The 19755-nt window shown below is 40.4% G+C and overlaps 1 protein-coding gene across 5 annotated transcripts in view; it reads left to right on the top strand.

Moving 5' to 3' along the window:
- The window catches only part of ICA69 (islet cell autoantigen 1-like protein), a 70939-nt gene that overhangs the window by 41976 nt on the left and 9208 nt on the right, over window positions 1–19755 (top strand). For 3 of the 5 annotated variants that reach the window (XM_065449156.1, XM_065449164.1, XM_065449140.1), the window contains 3 exons: window positions 4858–4896; window positions 9057–9334; window positions 16618–16971. In XM_065449156.1, the coding sequence (XP_065305228.1) occupies window positions 4858–4896; window positions 9057–9334; window positions 16618–16971 (671 nt within the window). The remainder of the gene's footprint in view (window positions 1–4857; window positions 4897–9056; window positions 9335–16617; window positions 16972–19755) is intronic. The other 2 variants (XM_065449141.1, XM_065449147.1) reach the window with 2 other exon arrangements.

The raw sequence follows: 19755 nt of genomic DNA, 5'->3' as shown, positions 1-19755 counted from the left end.
GCAACCTACATTCACCTACAACCTACATGCATTTGTGGCAACAAAGAAATGTTGTGAAATTATTTTTTAATGCACTGTCACAGTATGTTTGCACATTTATGATTGCAGCAGTCTCAAATGTAAGCCTCATCAACAGTCCTAGTTCATCACACTGGGAACAAGCAGCATGTTCTTTCTCTAATGTGTCAGTGCATGTCTTTGTTCCTTATCAAACACAAAGCTGTGGTTCGAATTGTATGTGAGATGTGCAATATACTAAATGTCAAGGTTTGTGTATCATGTTGTGGTTTTTAAAGCTTGTTTTGTTTTTTTGTTTTGTTTTGTTGAATTACCCTCACGTTTCTGTGTCGGGAATGTGTGTTTTTAGTCTCTTTCATTGGCCAAGCCCAAAGATACTGCTGTCTAAAATTGTAGGCCGATCTCAACGGTAGTGCTGTATAAAACCGTTAGCATAGGTATATGCAGTCTAAAAATGTGGGTCAACACTGGTGGTACTGATAGTACCAGTGGTACCGATGGTATTGGGCGCGGTGGTACCAGTGCTCTTGGTACTGGTAGCAAGGAGAGCATTGTTGCATTCTTCCCTAGTAACAGTGAGCATTTTGAGATGCTGTCGTTGAGACGCTGTGCTTCTGGTTGAAGACGCAGACATGGTCGTTTTAGATACTGTGGGCCTCTCAGAATGAATTATAACTTGTGGTTCATACATCCCATTCTCACCCCCAACTTGCTCAGGAAGACATTGTCTTTAATCGATGTCAACTGGAGGTTGAATGTTATCCAACTTTAAATTTTTGCAGGCTCTTTCTTTCTTTTTCTGTTTTGTGAGAAATAAAGGTTTCTTTAAATCTTTCGTTACCCACCTATTCAAATCGGTCACCGGTGATTGATGCTTTACATCACCGATTTCTACATGTTGTATCCATTTCTTACCCACTTAAGGCCATCCAGTAGTTATTACAGGCACTGCACTTGTAGAATCAGTTTAACTTTTCCGCTCTGGCGATGTTGTGATTTTTGACGGACCTTTTTGCAAACTAATAATGTGCGTATGTTGTAGTGAAAGGGGGCGTGGCTGTCACCCTCTACCGTGCTCGAGAAAAAAGCATGCTGCTCATGATTACGTTGCACTAGCATCAAAGTTTTGTACTCAAATGACTCCCAGCAAGTCAAGAATTAAATTATATCTCCAGCTTTGCTGTCCAACTGTGCTGAGCAGTGATAATTAACCTAAAATGACGCCAGCTGTTCACTAGTGAGCTTTGGCTTGGAGTCCGAGTTGTTTATTCCACCAAAGTGCATTTCTGAAGGTCTGCCGCGCATCCAACATGTAGACCTAGCATTTTCAACCAGTCCTCCCTTTTCTTGTAAAGTTGACACAAAGGGTGCTACCAGTGTCACTGCGCAGTTATCGAAAATCGCTCTCGTGGCATCGTCCCACGTGGCTGCATTGCGAGAAAGGTGTCACACTCCAAACTATGCTGCACCCGCACTTGAATTTAGTGATGAGGACTCAAGTTATGATTCCGAAGATGACCGCAAAGCAAATTCAAGCTCTGGCAGCGACTATGTTTTGAGTCAACCTGGGACATCCATAGCAGTTCACTGGCGAGTTTCCTTTACAGCCGTGAGCGGTCTCCTTCCTTGTGCACACTTATCTGCTGATCTTTTTGCACAACCTGAGAGCACTGATTATCATCGGGGCGCATATTTCGCTTGGTCATAATGTGCTGCCATTGGCCGCAAAGAAGCTTCCGTTCACACACCCATAGCACATCTCTACCCAGCACTACGGAGTAGTGCAAGACAGTTTACAACGGCATGGGATTTCTTTCTACTCTTCTTCTCTGCAGAGGTGATAAAGACAGTATGTAAAAGCACAAACAGATATGCTTGGATACGTAATTCTGTAGTTGACCAGCTACGCTGAGAGTGATTGGTCTTGGAAAGAAGTGCATGACTCCAGACGAACTAGTGAAGTATGTTCCTTGGACTTCTCATCGGACTATCCCCAGAAGATGCCGAAAAAGTGGAACTGCAAATTGTGTTAGGAGGACCACAAAGTTGAACAAAAACCAGACGTCTTGTGGGAAAAGTGTGGAGTTGACCTATGCTTCACAAAATCCAGGAACTGCTTTACAGCATAGCATTAGCGATGAACTGGTCTTAGTTTTTTTTTTTTGTACCCGAAGAATGGCGGTGTACTGAGCATTTATTTTTTCAGACACTATTCCTGGGTTATTTATCTTTGAAATGTATGTTCTGAATTTCCTTTGACATAAATTTAAATTTTTTTGTAGCTATCATGTTTTCCTATTGTTGTTTTTATCAACTAGCACCAAAAATGGCGCTTTCTAAAATTTTTATGTTTTACCTAATACATTTTTTTTGTTTGGCAACTTATGTTTTTGGAAAGAGCATTTCATTATGTGCTATATGCTATGCCGCAGTGTGTGCTAGTATATTGTTTGCAGTGGTAAATAATTTTTTTTTCCGCAACCTATGAAAAATGTCCATTTTCTCATGGTAACAAAAGAGTTAAAGGCTGTTATCAATAATTTCTTGACATTGATCACAACATTTGCATTGACACATTGATTAAGTTAATAATTTTTTTCTAATTAAACCTAAATATTGTTTACTTATTCCTGCAGAAGAAAATACTTAAGACCAGCATGAACACACGCCAACATAGAGTGAGCACAGTTCTTGTAAAGCAATCTCTTATTTTTTATTTCTGCCACATTTGGCACAGCTAGTATGTAACATAACACTGTTATGCAGAGTCAGAAAAAGAGCACCTTTTTTAATCTACCTTTGTTTCAGTCATGTTGAGATTTATGAAGCTGCTCTGAAATGCATATATTCTCCTCCAAAACGGGCAATTGCTGCTCCGAATTTGCTGCTCCCAGAGCTGGTCCGAACAACAGTTGGCGACTTCTACCCCTGCCAATGTATTGCAATGTCGTGGAACATGCCTCAGGGTTTACAAATAACAGGCACCTTCAGTCCATGTGCTGTCAATGCCACATAAGATAATACCTGTTCCCCTCCATGATGTTAGTACTTGGGATCTGTCAAAGCTGAGGGCCAGCATGGGAGAGCATTGATTGCAACTTAGTACTAGTTTGCCATGGCTCTTCTTTTTTTGTCGTGGCTGCCGCTTTTGTGAAAAGTTGCTGAGTAAATATTTGTGGGCGTAGACATTGCATTTTCTGTGAGATATGAGAACATTGGTAGAAACAAATATTTACAGGCCTTATTTGAATAAATAGAACTAATTTGCGTAAACATTGAGCAAAAGATGCCAGCAGTATAGAGAATATAAGGTAACCATTTCAGAGTGACAATATTTTAATGGGTTTTCTTGCTGTTTAAAATAAAAACAAGCATAAACGTTGCAGCAAACACATTTAGAATTTGTGTTTTGGCAGTTAGACACAGTTTTCGGTCATTTGTTTGTTTGTTTGTTTGTTTATTTTGTTTCATTCCAGACATTAATCAGTCAATATCATTAATTATTTTTGCAAGCAGTGTTTTAAAACATTTGTTGTAGTGTGTGACTCACAGCTCATTACTTGTTCAGGTGTGCATCCAAATAAACATTAGACCGGCTCACCACATTGTACTGCAGAAAAATTGTATTGTGTTTTGAGGGCAGCAGGTGTGGTGCACAGTTTTCAGCTATTCAAACCTGATACTTGGGCCGCATGGTGACTAGTGCTTTTTCCATCAGCTGTGAGTACTTGGCGACCAAATGTAGTCACCATGCATCACAAACACTCTCACCCTCATTGTATAGTACAATGTATAGTACAATACATCAGCTTTATTTCCTTAGCACCTAACCGTGGCACAACAAGGCACAGCAGCTGTGTGCTCCAAGTCTCATATTTGAATTGTTGAGCACTCGCAGCACTTACTGGACATGAATTTAACATTCAGTGTCCAATGGTATTGAGTTTGATCGTACAGAATGAGCATGACAAGGAGAAAGGCAGTTCTTTTTTGTTGCCTCAGTGCTGGGCTGCCCGATGAAATTGTAGTCAAACCTTGTTGTAATGAAGCCACATTGCACACGAAAATACCTTCGTTATATCTGATAATTCTTTATATCCATGTTTGTTATATCGAGGTTCACTTGTGCCACACACAGTAATGTGACCTTCACATTTCACATTTGAAATACAGCACATGTTTTTAAACCTTAGGTACGCTTTTAAAGCGACAAAACTGTTTTGACAAATTCACTTTTCAAACACTTCTTTATTCCAAAAACTGCATCTGCAACATTAGTTGGCTACCGAATTCAGCTACATGATACGGCTAACGTGAGAGCTAGGAGCTCACTAGTTTTGTCTTGTCTAGGAAGTGTTTATGATAAGCTTTGCATGTTCCCCTTCAGATTTCTAGCACTTACACACATATACAGCTGAAGGCTTGCAGAGAAGTACATGACCATGCTCAACAATCTGCGAAAGACTGCCTGAGGCACTGCAATGCAAAAGCAAGCAGTGAGCAGCTTTCAGTTTTTTTTTTTCAATAAAGAAATGGTTCATTGCAACTAGCTGCATTGTCCTTGATTTCGAGATCTTTTTTTCATGGTAAGTTTGGGTATAAAGAATTCTCAGATATACTTGCTGCCTTATAAGAAATTATTGTGTTCATTGCAAGTGTGTTCAACGGCATTCTATCTAAGGGTTGGCTATAAATGTTCAAAATATTGCAACATTAAGTGTCAGCTTTACTTGCAGGATAGACAAATATGTTTTAAAGATGTCTAACAGTGTTTTTTAAGAAATCGGTATTGGTGTTACCACTTACTTTGTTCTTGAGACCTTTACTTTATAATTGCAGATATTCTAAATCTTCAGCATCAGGCACAAAAAACCATAAGTAAGAACTCTTCCTGCTTTATATGCATTAGCAGCGACAATTTTTAGAGCAGTCATATCAAATCCTATCATGCAGTCTACAACACTAAGGCTGACAGTTGAAATGTGTTTAGTGCTTTTCTTAAATTTATCAAAAATCCAAGAAAAAAAAAACATGGTCAGAAGCAGTTGCCCTGGCAGAACTTATCCGGAATTTTCGTTCAAGATCTGCAGTAATATTGGGACAAGGGCGTTTATACACTGCCACATACATGGCACAAGTGCTTAACGGTTCTTCTACATGTGAAAATACTGTATCCGCACAAATACAGCACAACAATGAAAATACAAGAGGAGGTACTTTTGGAAACTGACAAAGAATGCCATAATTATATTGTGAACCTAACAATGTGTAATACAACTGTAGCCACTAGTTTAGAATATGGTATTCTTCTATAGCCTTATGTGCCATTCAGTATAGCAAATGTTCTGTGTAATGGGGCCACCCACGTTGGCATGCATCATGGTTAAATGGCAGGACTAGTGTGCCACCTCAAGGGGTCAGATGCATATTCGTTCACTTGTGAACCTAAACAGCTTAGCTATATTTTTGCAGTTCCACATGGTAGGCAGATTTGGCTGTTGAACCGAAGTCCCGCTTCACCCCCTTTCACCTTGTGCCAAGTGTCAGTGTCACTTCCTTGCAGGCCTGCATCACCTGTTTACTCGTGCATCTGTGATCACCCTAACTTGTAGAGTTTACAATTTTCGCCATACAGCTAAGTCATTGTGTGGTTCAGGTTGCCATATTTTGGAGCCCAATATTGAGTGGTCTCATTTTACAACATGGTTCCAAATATAATGCTACATACTTTCTGCTATGTTTATGCTAATACGGTATGATTTTTAGTCAACCATTATGCAGGGTCTTTGAGACGAAATCCATAAAAAATGGGGTGTTATGGAAAATGCAGAAAATACGAAACAAGGAAATGTGTAAGGCAGTTGAAATAGCTTCTATCAGCAACCACCAGTGCCTCAAGCCTGTGCTTGGCCTGCTGCTAGTGGGCCATCTCCTGCTTGATGTTGTACTTGTGGCCATTCTTGGTGGCACAGTATTTTTTATCCGTCTTTGTTGAGACTGTGCCCCAATACATAGCAGTTGGCCAGCTGGGTAGTGAGCAGGTGGGAGTGAAGTCGTAAGGCTAATGGTTTAGTGCATTCTCACAAAGCAAGAGGCCTTGTTCTCATTCAGCCTCTTTTGAGAATATCACATTCAATGTGTAGTGATTGACTAAGCCAGTGCAGCTATGTTTGTTGAAGGTACTGACACTCCTCTGATTCGTGTTATTTTTGTCTTGTTGCTCTCAAGTGCAATGACAGGGTGTCTGTTGCTCTAGTTAGGTGTCGCACTAGGTGCTATGTTATGCAAAAATGAAAATATTCTTGAAAGTGATCTCTAGAGATTATGGCCCCTTGCTTAAGTCTCCCTGGCCTTGTGCACTGAAGCCAAGCCCTGCTTGAGCAAGTATTATGTTGCTGTTCTCTTCCGAGACTGTTAAACATTACTTTAGTTTTCTGCAGAATAATTTTTAGACCCACTCTTCTGCTTTGCCTCTCCAGGTCAGTGAGCATGCATTGTAATTGGTCCCCGAGTTACTAAGCAAGGCAATATCATCAGCAAATTGCAAGTTACTAAGGTATTCTCCGTTAACTTTTATCCCCAATTCTTGCCAATCCAGGTCTCCGAATACCTCCTGTAAACACGCTGTGAATAGCATTGGAGAGATCGTATCTCCCTGCCTGACGTCTTTCTTTATTGGGATTTTGTTGCTTTCTTTATGGAGGACTACGGTGGCTGTGGAGCCGCTATAGATATCTTTCAGTATTTTTACATATGGCTCGTCTACACCCTGATTCCGTAATGCATCCATGACTGCTGAGGTTTCGACAGATTAGGTTAGTTTCGGCAGATTAACAGATTAGAAGCAGCTCTGAAAAAAGCTGAGATTTATATGTCATCATTATGATGTGACTTTTTACCCTCTTCTGCACTTCATTACTTGAATTTAACATTGCTCTATTGCTGCATAGCATCATTAGATTTTTTGCAGAGCATCAACTCTTTGGTTGGACTTTCAAAAAAACTACAACTTAAAAAAGAACACGACCAACTCACCCAAGCCTCTACCCTACAGCTATACTAACCCCGTGCCGAAGTCATCGACATGACATCGCAACTTGAATGTGACGCCCTACTTCGCATGCACTCAGTTTAAATTCAGCTTTTTCCCTTGTTCCATAGAAGACAAGAATTCCTTACCTGCGGCTATTCGCTCATGCCCATCTCGAATTTTTTTATCCACCATCCAAGATGTGTGGTCTTAGCACATCATCGTTATTGCTGCATGGTATTTTGCTGTGTATATTTCCGTCTGTTAACCAGCTCTTGCTATAGCGCTTAATGCACTGCAGTATTTACAAATAAATAACTAAAATGAGAACTTGCTCATTGCTGGGCTGTTCCTTGTTGAGCAACAAATTACACCAGATGAAGCATGGTGAACTATTATGGCAGTATCGTGGCATTAACAAACTTGAAGCTCTTCTGGATTTACCTCGCTGACCCTCTACTTTGGTTGTAAAGTTGGTGGCTTATGTTGGAAAGCTGATTTTAAGATTTCTTTTTAATGAGCACTTGGCATTACATAGCATGCACAGCAAGTTTCCCTTTTCTACGGCTTATTCTGATTTCATTATTGAACTGTTGTTCATACTATGATCTAAAATCATTGATGCTGTTGTTCATTGATACATTCATACAATCATTGACACATTACATTGGGACAACTGTACTTTTTTATTTTAACTCTTACTTTCCCCTCATCTGCAGATAAGGGCATTCTCGGCTATCGACTGGTATCTGCAAACATATTGTGGGTCCCACTGTATTGTGTTCAGCATCATCACCTGGCTAGACAGGCTGTTTTGCTTGGATTGCCTGCTAATATACCTTAATTTCTTTACATCAAACACCCTTATGGTGGATTGGCCAGTATAATTACAGGGCAAATGTGGCCCAGCAAGTTTGTTATCTTTTATGTGCAGTTCATGAGCTACAAAAGGTACTTTTTTAATGACTTTGCTTGTTGAACGAAATAAGCTTTATGTGTCTCATAGCACCTTAGTGTTTTATGATGAACATGCATGAAAACACCTTTATAACCATTCTCTACAGAGTGGTATGGTAACTTGAGCACATTACACTTCACCTGTAGGCCTAACAGACTGCTTTCATAACTTTGCACATGCAATATGTTAGCAATAATATGAGTCATGATGATACTTGTGCTGCTACATTACGATCTTATTTTTAAAGCTTTGCAATAGCAGCATTCATTCTTGGTAGCTTTCTCTATGTCACTGCCAGCATGCCACCCACATGCTTTGACATCAGGTCAGCAGAGGATAACTCCATAAAGTGAAGTGTCCAGAGGATAATAACATTTTCTTTAGTGAATGTCTACAAAAACTACTCCGACTGAAGTTATTCAGTGCACTTTTTGTACTCTATTAGGCTATGGGAGGTGTGATCTCTATATAACAAAGAGACCTCTATAATGAAGAATACTTATGGTCAAGGCGTCCAACTGTGTTATAATATAGGCAAGCACTGCCTTTGTTCATGTGCCCTGCATATAGCAGGATGACTTGGGAACATCTATGTCTTGAGCTTCCTGCTTTTTGAAGCTCACAGGTCTTGTTCTCCTGCCGGGGTGTCTCCTGCTGGTTCGTGGATGAAATTAACAGTATTGTTCAAAAAATGAGGTGCCTGTTTTGTGCTGTTTGAACCTGAAATGAGATATTTGGTGCCTAGTTTATGGCACTTAAAGCATGCACTTTTAATGCCTGGGCACCTAGTATCTAATCAGTGATAACATCATGACTCTGTGAAGTGAATAGACACAATCCTTAATAAGCACATTTGACTGCTAAGGGTAGTATCATTGCTAGATCACTTTACATTGTTATTTTTAATGAAGCTGCAAAAGTAGGCTCAGCTGATGTTTACTGTTTAATGTCCCAGCACAAGTGTCCTGATTAAAATATTTTTGTAAAGAATTCAATACGGTTTCTCTCTTTGCTTGCTGGACAAACATTCATGGTGAGCACGTGCCACAGGATGTTGTTCTTCGAGTCGGAGTACCACGATGACGAAGGCAAGCGGGACGCACGAGCCAAGGACAAAAAGCGCAAGAAGAAAGAGAAACCTCCTCGACGTGATGGTGTGGCAGGCCCAGGTGGGGTAGACAGCAAAGAAGGCGCACGGTTGGACGCTGACACCAAGTCCCAGAGCAGCCTGGATGATGTGCCCCTGCTGAGCCTGGACGAGTCCACGTCAGAGGAACGGCCCCACTTTGCCTCAGATGCACTGCGCAACGCTGGCAAGTTGCCTCTCTGTGAGCACTTGGGCTGCACTGCTTGCTAGCCTCATTTTCCTTCCTTCCACTCTTTCTCTTCTGCTAGCTGCATGGCACCTGACTGTCTGCCAATTGTGCAAGTCTATAAAAAACATGGATGGCCCCACCAATAAGTGCTAAAGGCCAAGATTAACTAAGCAATCTATTGCTGTTATGACATATGGGCAGTTTTTCTGAACATGAGCTGAAGTGCTCCTAGCAAACTCTTAAGGCTACACAAAAGGGGAAATAATTGGTGCTGTATCAGTATAGTACCCTCTGCAGTGCCAAAAATAAAAAAGCCACTCTTACCTTGAGAAGAGGGTTGGTAAGCCAAAAAAAGATGCAAAAGCTATAAACTGGTGATGACACTGCCTTCAGTTCCCGTACCATTTCGCCATCACACGCTGTCTGCTTGAACCTACTCAACCTTTTGTCTGTAAAGATAGACTGCATTGTGTTCTGAAAGAGCCGGAGACTGGGGTATAATGCCATTGTGAGCAGTCAATATTTGTGGTGCAATCACTAAGTGGAAGAAAGAAAGAGTGTCCATTTCTTCTTTTTTCCAATGACCTTCGCACCATAAATATTAAGTTATGCACCAACTAGCCTACCATCGCAATATGCACAAGTGAGTGAGGCATGGGGAACTAAAATTTTTTCAAGCTCTAGGTGAATCAGACATAACACGAATGCCGTCGGGAACAGGCAAAAATTACGTAAAAGTAGTGTATATTGTAAAACTTCATTAATTTGCATTTCATGGGACTAAGAAGAATGTCCGAATTAACCGAATGTCGAATTATTGAGGCCACCAAGAAAATAAACAAATGCTTACTTAATAAACACGCTTTTGTTTACTGAATGAATCAGCATATCCTGTTTCTATTTAGTACAAAAGCAGTGCAGAAGCTGCAGTTATCGTCGTCTCGTGACTGATTAGCGCTCGCTGCGGTGAAGGCCTCGCGACCTCCTTTGCAGCACAACTGCAGGCATGCATCTTTATCTCTTACTTGTTTAGCACTAGCGCACATCCCGATTATTTTTTCACTCATGAGCCTGTTGCCAGCAGATTGTCCATCCATTGTGAGATGTAGCCGGTGCTCTTCATCCTCGACAGCTTTGCACTGACTCAAAATGAAGCAACTGTTTGCCACAATTGCTGCGGATGAAACCGCAGCCACTATTGATGTCACCGTGAATGGTGACTACACAGTTGCGAAGGTGTGCGGCCGACACATGCTAGAAGCCAAAACAAAACTACTGTTTGCCGCAACTGCTGCGAACGAAACCGCGGCCGCTATCGACGCAATCATGGATGGCAACTACGCAGTTATAAATGCATACAGGTGACGCGGTCTTACACGCGAGAGTTAACGCAAGAATAAAGTCTTTATAGGCACAAATAGGAAGAAGTGTTCCGGCGTTGTCGACATTCACGTACGATTTCCATTTGACGATGGCTGTGCAGACTCCGCCGCTTCATTTCGGTTGGATGCTAACGCCGTTTTTGCTCTTTTGCATTGCACATTTGCGGCGCAGCATGGTCGCCGAGATCCAAGAGTTGTCTGAATTAACTGATGTCTGGCCAAATAGGTCTGAATTAATGAGAGTTTAATTGCATTAAATAATGCATATGCCTGCCGGGACCAGAGGATGAGTTCGAATTATATGATTTTCCAAATTAACAAGGGTCGAACTAAGTTCTACTGTATTGTTGAAAGAAGTGCTAGTGTGGACTAGTTGGTACGTATAACGAAATAGAGTAATAGACTGTGGGACAGGACAAACAAAAGTGGTTTGTTCATTTCCTTTGGTTTTTTCTGTTCAAACATGGATGCGCGATCCTTATCAGTATGTGTTAACAGTGCGATCTGGATGCTGACTATTTATTATGTGTAAGAAGTTCTGTACTATAGCAATGACTGCTGCATTGCATTCTTAGTGGTATGAGGGCAGTATAAGGAGTGCAAAAAAAGCTAGATTCTATGAGGGGCAGTCTCGTGTAATGCTTAAAAAGGAGCAAGTATTGAAATGTTGAAGAACATCTGGACTTAAGGACAGGTGGGTGGGAGTTGACATGCTGTTAATCGCTATCAAGCAGGGAAATTGGACGACCACAAAAAATTGTCATCCTGGCATGTCAAGATCATGCTGTGTACTTACATTCCAAAGAGCATGAACAGGGTGGCGAGAAGAAAAAAAAGGAAGGAGCGGAAATGTGAATGAGCTGCTTGTTCCTGTGCGAAGGCAACATCGCATTCTGGGGCAAGAAAGCTTGTGACGTGCCACCCGCACTGCCAATCACTGCCTCATCACTGATGACCCCCAGCTGAAATGTGTAAATTTCACTCCTGTCCTTGCTCCTGCAGTCCTTAACTATAGCCTAGAAACACACTTAGTAACACGTCACTGTTGACTTGCATGTCACATGCCTTTTGCCTATGTTTTTTTATTGATGCTTAAATCGGCAAAATACTAACGTGCATCATCAATTGGCATAAAAATTCACTTAATGAAATGCCAACTTGAGTGACTAAAGAGCACTAAGCATACTGTAGTTATAGTTTTGTTGTATTTTGTTTTATGTTATCTCATCTTTTATGTTAATCTAATCTTCGCAGTAGGTCTGCTCTGCATCTGTACTTGGTCTAGTACATACAGATTGGCATGTCGCCAATCAATAGGTTTGCAGTCCACAATGCAACAAGGGCAAATCATGGCCCTCACACAAAGAAACCTTGAAACCAACACTGACCGTGTAGCTTGTGTCAACACGAATCACATTGTAACACAAGCATACACTTCCTCTGTGCCAGAAGTGCTTGAGTGTGGCGATAAATTGTCGTTGTGTATTCTCTTTCTTCTTTTATAGAAAAAAATTAACCAACATTCTAACTACCGCAAACAACATTTGTTCACCATAAAGTTGGAAAAAGTATTGATGACGCAACCTGGGTAACCACTCAGATAACTCTGCCACCTGGCGTCACACACGCCAGCTCTGTAGATTCTAACAAGGGGGCTGAAAACTAAAGGGCGCGATGCCGCTGCAATCGGTAACAATGCACATTTTTCAAACCTTATAATAAATTATATGCTTGCACGGAGTGCATAAATGTGTCACGTAATGATCAGAAGGACCTACCTTAACAATTCAGTATATTTGTACAATATCATCAAAATCATTTCAGGGTCCCTTTAACCCTCAAATTAATTCTGCAAAAACGTTCAAAATTTCCTGGATCTTTCTATATTGTCAATTTTTTCTATGTCTGATTTTGAAAATGTATAACTTGATTGGTTTCTGCTTAGAATTACCACAAAAATTTAAACAAAAATGAAAAGCTGCGTTTGAATGCAGCTTTCCGTGAATGCCGACTGTAACTCTTCCTTGGCAGTGGGAGCAGCACAACATTGGGCAGAATGAGTGTGACTTGTCTGTGGCGATATTGGTGCAACCTCCCATGAGGACTACTGCTTGAGATTGGGGTTAAAGGTCTAAAGACAATTTATAGTGGGATAAAGAGGAGGTAGGAGGTACTTATTTATTTGTTTATTTATTTATTTATTCAGATACTTCAAGGGTCGGAAGTCATTACAAAAAGGAGTGGGTTTGTATGTAAATTATAAGAAATTCAAAGAGCAACAACATATGTGGTTACTAGAGGAGCTTTCTTCGGCAGCAGGTTTGAAACAAGAGGCATCAGTTACAACTGATGCCTGCAGTGGGCAGACAGTTCCAGTCATTTTAGCTAATGGGAATGAATAAGTAAAGAAAATAAGTGTGACAAAATGGACACTTTATATTGGTGATCATGGTGACTTAATTTATTAGAAGGCTTGGAAAGGAGAGCGTGCTTTGTGTTCTTAGAAATTTTTGAAATTTTAAAAGTGTTTTAGCATGGTAGCAGTACAGATATGGCACGGTAGTGTCACTCATCTGTGTAAGAACAAGATTTTTTTAGATCTAGAACACACAGCTAGATTACCCGTCATTACATTTATGAATTGGTTGGCATTAAGAAAAAACTAAGTGAATTAATTGGTTTCTGACTGTCATGACAAAACATGACAGCGTAAATATCGACCAAACTTTTAATTGTGTTCAGCTAACACCTAAGCCTACTTCTTAAACCAGAGTTTTCATGTCCCAAAATTTAGGAACAATCGCTGAAAAGCCTAGCTAGTATGTGGGATGTCAGCAAGTGCATTACTCATTCATATAATTCAGTTTACAGTATGCCTTATCATGTACTACAATGAATTAATAATTGCAAGGACCTGTTCCTTGCAATTTCTGAAAGGGGCCTCCTTAGTGAAAATTCCAATATAAAAACATTGCAGCATAACCCGTGCCACAATGAGCGTCAATGTTAGTGCGATTAGTCTTGAAGACATCCGTCTGCACACGCCAATGCAACCAGCAAAATGCATCATGTATGAGGCGTGTATGCAGCCGAGCTGCTCAACAGGAAATACGTCACACTAGTATTAGTGCTGTCCCTTAGCTGCCGCGAGCATTGGAAAAAAAGAATGGGAAATGAAGTTAAGACATTGTTTTATTTTTTTTTTAAATTCTTTCCCGCGCTCTCGTGCTCCCTACCGAGCATGCTGTGCCAACTAGACTCGCTGCAACAAAGTCCCCGCATGGAGTGTGTGTGAATATATATTCAAACAAGACTGTCTGAATATATGTTACATGGGTTCAACTCTGCCCAGCACCGAATAAATTTTAATGATTTTCTTGAATAAGTAGATTTGTGCTGTTCACCATAAGCAAATTTTAAAAATTCTGTTAACATTAAAATAAAATTAAGTTTTCTGCCTTAATTTGCAGCAAGGAAATGTGTCCTTCAGAAAGCTATTCTGTAACAGTCCTAATTGATGGTGGACCTAATGCATACTTTTATTTGTCTATCAGCAAATACCAATAATAGAAACTAATACTAATAGAAATTATCCATAGGCTAATATACACCCAATTCAAATTTATATTGAACTCAAAGAAAAGTAATTGTTGTGCATGAGCCTAAAATAAACTCCTATTATCATTCTAATAAATATCTCATAGTTCAAATGAAATATTTAATTGGCCGATAAAAATGTTGGAATTCTCACTAGGGCTACAGTTCATACAAAAGTGGCCTTGCAAAGAATTCGCACATAACCACGGTAGTACATATCTAGCTCTTCTATTTTGTGAAAGTTAGTGCTTGTGAATTAATACGAAATTTGAGATTGAGCCAAGAGCTTGAAAGGCACTAGAACTCCATCAGAGTAAACTAATTGAGACCAGGCAAATTCAGAATAGCAGGAGTTTCACTTTAAGGGTAGTTTCTGTGAACACTTGTTAAACCAACAAAATTGTTTTAGACACTCGCAAAACTGTTTAGTAGCCCATGAAAAGACAGTGAAACTGTGAGGAGAAACTTTTGTGCCCTCATCATTTATGTTAGTGCTTCAATAAAGCCTTAATTAAAACTGCAACTATGTGTGGGAACAATAGGATGTTGTGATAGATAGCGTAAAGTTTTGCCAGATGTTCACCACAAAATTAGTGGGTGGTGCCTTAATAACTTACACATACAGCTGGGATTTGAATGCCTGGTGATGCTGCAAGCAGGCATGTATTCATTGAGAAGGTCATTTAGGCTTTTTTATTATAGTTACTATTATAGCTTATTACCATTCTTTCTTATAGTGAGGAATTTACTCTATCTGGAGTCAGTATAATGAGGTTGTATTGTATTTAAGCTCACAAATAAAATCTTTACAGTATATAGCTGGTGATGGTGACCATAACCTAAGGTTGGAGAATTTTTTATGCCATTTCAATACTACCATGGAAAGGCATGGGGGCATATCATTTTGTTTTCAGATGTCTTAAATTTAATGTTTGTGCCATTACAATAATTTATGAGCTGCACAGCAAAACAAAACTGCACAAGTGGGAGGAATGTGCAGTACTTGGGGATCAGTTTCGAACATTGTTGAGTTTAAAAAGCACCCAATAGGAAGGAAGATATAATGAGCCCAGCGTTTACTTTTCCTCCTCACCACAACGTTTCCTCTAAGCTGGAGCAGCAGTGTCTTGCCTATTGCTCATTTCTTGCTTCTTCCTGCGATGCACTTATGGTAACCCTTTGAGACTGGTATTTGACGTTCGAGCAATGACAGGATGGGTCGGCCACATTAACAACTGCTGCTTCCTAAAAATTTTACTAGAAGGGCGTGCATATGTGTGCCCAAATGCTGGCATCTGTTGGGCTTCATATGAAGTCATTGCTGACGTTGCCTAAGGTAGAAAAATGTGGGGATTTGGAAAGCCGCAAAGCAAGTGCCCTATTACGCAAGATTATAGGTCTGTTACTTCATGCATCGAAATCGAAATAATGTTTGACTTGCATGTTCCTGGTGACATTGTTTACGCATCATAAAATTTTTTTTACCATGTTCAAGAAGTGTTTGAGTGTCCCTACAAGAGCTGCAACGTAATGCCAGAACTTGTCATTTCCAACTGTTTCTACTAGTTATCACTAGCCACATTGATGGCCACTGGCCTTTTCATACTTCAGATTGTTTTTGCACTGGCTGTGCAGCCTTCTAAAAAACTGTCTGCAGCCTATTGCAATGCATAATATACAAAATTTCAGCCTGTTCTGCTGACGTGGTGTGAAAATGAATAATATGAGCAGTAAACTACTGCATTTGTCTAAGCAGTTTCTACACATAATCTTTCGTGCTCAAGTGCCAGCAGGCCAGTGTACTGTCAAGTGCAGTCACTGTGGAATCACAAGTGTCATTACAAGTAGTTCCTGTGTTACATGCCTGATAACACTCAACATTACATAGGACATCATTGTGTTCCTTACCTCTCGCAGTGGCTTAGCGGCTATGGTGTTGTGCTGTGAAGCATGAGGTCGTGGGATCAAATTTCAGCCGTGGCAGCCACATTTCGATGGGGGCAAAATGTGAAAACACCTGTGTCTCGTGCATGGGGGCACGGTTAAGGTCCCCTGGTGGTCAGAATTAATCCAGAGTCCCCCATTAGTGCATGGCTCAAAATCAAACTGTGGTTTTGGCATGTAAAAACCCCAAAATTCAGTTCAGTTCATTGTGACCCTTCTCAGACAAAAAAAAAAAAAAAAAAAACATTGATGCCTTTGGTTTAAAAGATTTATTGTATTTATGTTGCCAAAGCTGTACTGCAGCAATGCATTGTTGGTATTGTGATTCAGTAGCGGTGCGAAATCAAATGGGGAAGTGGTGTGTGCACACAGGGCGAGAAGACCTGCTGACTCACAACCCCGAGATCAGTGACTTGGAGAAGGATGACATGACCTTACTGTCCGAGATCCTTGCCTCATCTGAGTCGATCTACCCAGCTGCTTTTGAAGCAGGAGCACCTGAGGACAGCTTTGCCCAGCAGTGGCAGACAGCGTTTGGCCACCTGCCGCCTAGTCCTCAGAAAAGCCTCTCCTTTGGTGGCTCGCTGCTTACCAAGACCGAGCCCCTGGCCAACCCTCCAGCTACAGCAGCCACCACACCGCAGCCAGCCGGTGACGCCCCGTCACAGTTCCTTCCTTCACAGCTGCTTGACCTTGAAGATGGCATTGGAGTTCTCGAAAGCAAGGGTAATCGCCAGATCCTATGCTTATGAGAGAGTCAGTGTTAAGTGAAGCTTTCTTTGATGTTTGTGCAAATGTTAAGACCAAATGTTTGCAGACGTAACGCTAATGACTGAAACATTTGTACAAAGTGACTCAAATGGAATGGAATTTTACTCTCCTTCATTTTCACTTCCCTGTAGCTCAATGCATTTTGCTCAATGCATTTTGCTTGATGCATGCTCTGCTCTCGTTTTGTTCACTTGACTTTTCTCCACACTTCTTCACTCCTCTGCTGTTTACTTAAATTTTCTGTTGCTAACTTCTTCCCTTCTGTGTAGCCCAATGCTCATCGCTTATTGCACTTTTTAGTGCCTTTTTATTTCAATTCACTTTTCTTTCTGCATGCTCACCTGATTCTGTAGCCTTCTGTAGTCCTTATTCTTCACTTCTCTGCACCCAACTCCTTCAATATTCTGAAACCGACTTCTTTAATAATGATTTATTGGCATCCCCTTTCAAACGAGGTGGTGACAGTCACCTAGCCTGCTTGAGTTAATCAGGTATGCTATACATGCTTTTCATTCTAGCATTTTTTTTTATATACATATCCTTAATCATTTTTTCTCTTCCTCAAAACTTCTATGTCTATCTTGTACCGCTACATGTGCCTGTAATGGATCTGGTTGTATCAATCTCTTCCCTGCTTTCTTTTTACCAATACCCCAAACGTCTATTGCTTATCTTGACTGCTGACCGGTTGACGCTTCCATCCACCTTAAATCCAAGCACTTCTTCAAGGTTTGCATTTTACTTCTTGCCTCCTCTTCTGCTTGTCTACTATTTGGGCACATATGCAATAGGACATACCCGGTGGTATGTGCCCAGCGACCCAAGTTGTCTATTTGGGCACACATTATTCAGTGGCACATACTCACTGGCCCAAACTGTGTACTCAGCAAGCCAGTGCACTTCAAAGGGGGGAGTAAGAGACAAAGGAAGCTTCACTTCCAAAATGTAGTACCTTTACACTGTGCACATTGTCAGGCTTGTTTTCTTGGGACATCACAGCTGTGTACGGGCTGCATTGTTCTCCTTCTCGACTTGAAGATGCTGGTTCAAAACCATTCCAGCATTACATTAAGAAAATGCAGAAAGATGCATTTAGGAGTTCCAACTGAAAAGCATATTTATCCTTAGCCCTCGCTGGGGCCTGGTTATGGTCTTGCTATTTCTCTATTGACAAAGCTTGACATACCACATTGACCATGCTTTCCTTGCCATGTCTGGTTTTCATGAGGTCACCAATTATGGCCAGCAAGCATCTATTATGTGAAAATCCATTATGTTTATCAAAAAGTGGAAAATGACACCATAGCCTTTCTCCTACTTCACTGGACTGTGAAAAAGATGCTGGGCATAAACCTCATGTCTTAATATATCTTTATAGCTTATAAACATTCATGAACTATTAAAAAAAGGTCCTTCATTACGCTTGTGGTTTCATGTAAATGACAAATTTGGCTTTTTATTATGTTTTTAAACCATAGTTATATATCCGTAAGTATGTCTCCAATCATTCCCAATAATTATCTTATTTTAACATAATCTGGGATTGATGTAACTAGGATTCAGGGTTTTCTTTTTTTCACAAAATTCGGTTTTAACTAAAAAGAGGTCACTGAAAGCAAATTTACCAGAAAGCTTAGACAGCGATCTGCAGGAAGCTGTGATCCTACATGCGCTCTGATGCAAGCAGTCTGGTGAGGTCAAGGTCATGTGTCAGCCCCCGTCGCCCAAACGATATGTACTTTTTTCTTCTTATTTTAATTCAATTTGCTTGTCGCTGTGACAAAAACAAAAAGCGGAGGCAAACGGTTGTTTGCAGAGGGGGTGGGGAGACCTGGCCTAGGTCATTGCAGTCTTCAAGGTGTGGCCACTTCAGGGGATTAACTGAGCAAGTTCACTAGTGGTAATGCAAGGTCGTGCCTACCTAGTGTTTTTTCATTGTTTGTTGGAGCTCTGTAGCATAATCTTATGAATAAGGTCTCATTCTAATTGTGTTCCAGTACTAAATACCCTCACTTATCAACTGAATGGAATTGCGCCCTTACTACCCTGCTCTTCAAAAACTTTTTTATTTTGTGTATTGAATACAACTACATACAATGTTGAAGTGCAGGATTTGCAGTTTATACATCATGTTTCAGCATGAAGAGAATTATTAAACCAGATATAAAAAACACTATTAGCGTGAGGTGAAAAATCATACGATGAAAAATGCCGGTGAAGTTCATCTGAAAAGTTATATTCACATACAAAAAAAGGGAAAATAATAAATAATGCTGAATCCTAGGTGTGACAGATAGATTTTTTCAAAATTGCACTTACCCGTTTTTTATATCATGCAATGGAATTTGTTGAGGTTGTTGAATTGTTGGCTTATAATGTTTTAATTTTCATGGGTCATTGCATGTTAGTAGGTTTTGCTGATCTCTTTATACATACATGGGCCAATCTGCAGTAGATGTGGTAGCAGTTTAAATTTTTTTAACAGAATTGATGGACTTCTTGCTTTGCATTGGGTGCACATTAAAGAACCCTAGGTGGTCGAAACTAATTCACAGTCCTCCACTGCAGCATGCCTCATAATCGGATAGTGGTTTTGGCACGTACAGTGAAATCTCGATAAATGGAAATCACTTAAACGGAACACAATCCTCATGGTTGGTTGGTTTTGTATTCATGCAATTGTGTTCAGCTTTGTCTCTCAGTAAATGGAACTCCTGATAAATGGAACCAATTTCCCTG

This window comes from Dermacentor albipictus, chromosome 1 (genome assembly GCF_038994185.2).
Source record: "Dermacentor albipictus isolate Rhodes 1998 colony chromosome 1, USDA_Dalb.pri_finalv2, whole genome shotgun sequence".
Lineage (NCBI taxonomy): Eukaryota > Metazoa > Arthropoda > Arachnida > Ixodida > Ixodidae > Dermacentor > Dermacentor albipictus.
Note: the sequence above shows the minus strand (reverse complement) of the source record. Positions and strands in the feature narration are given on the sequence as shown.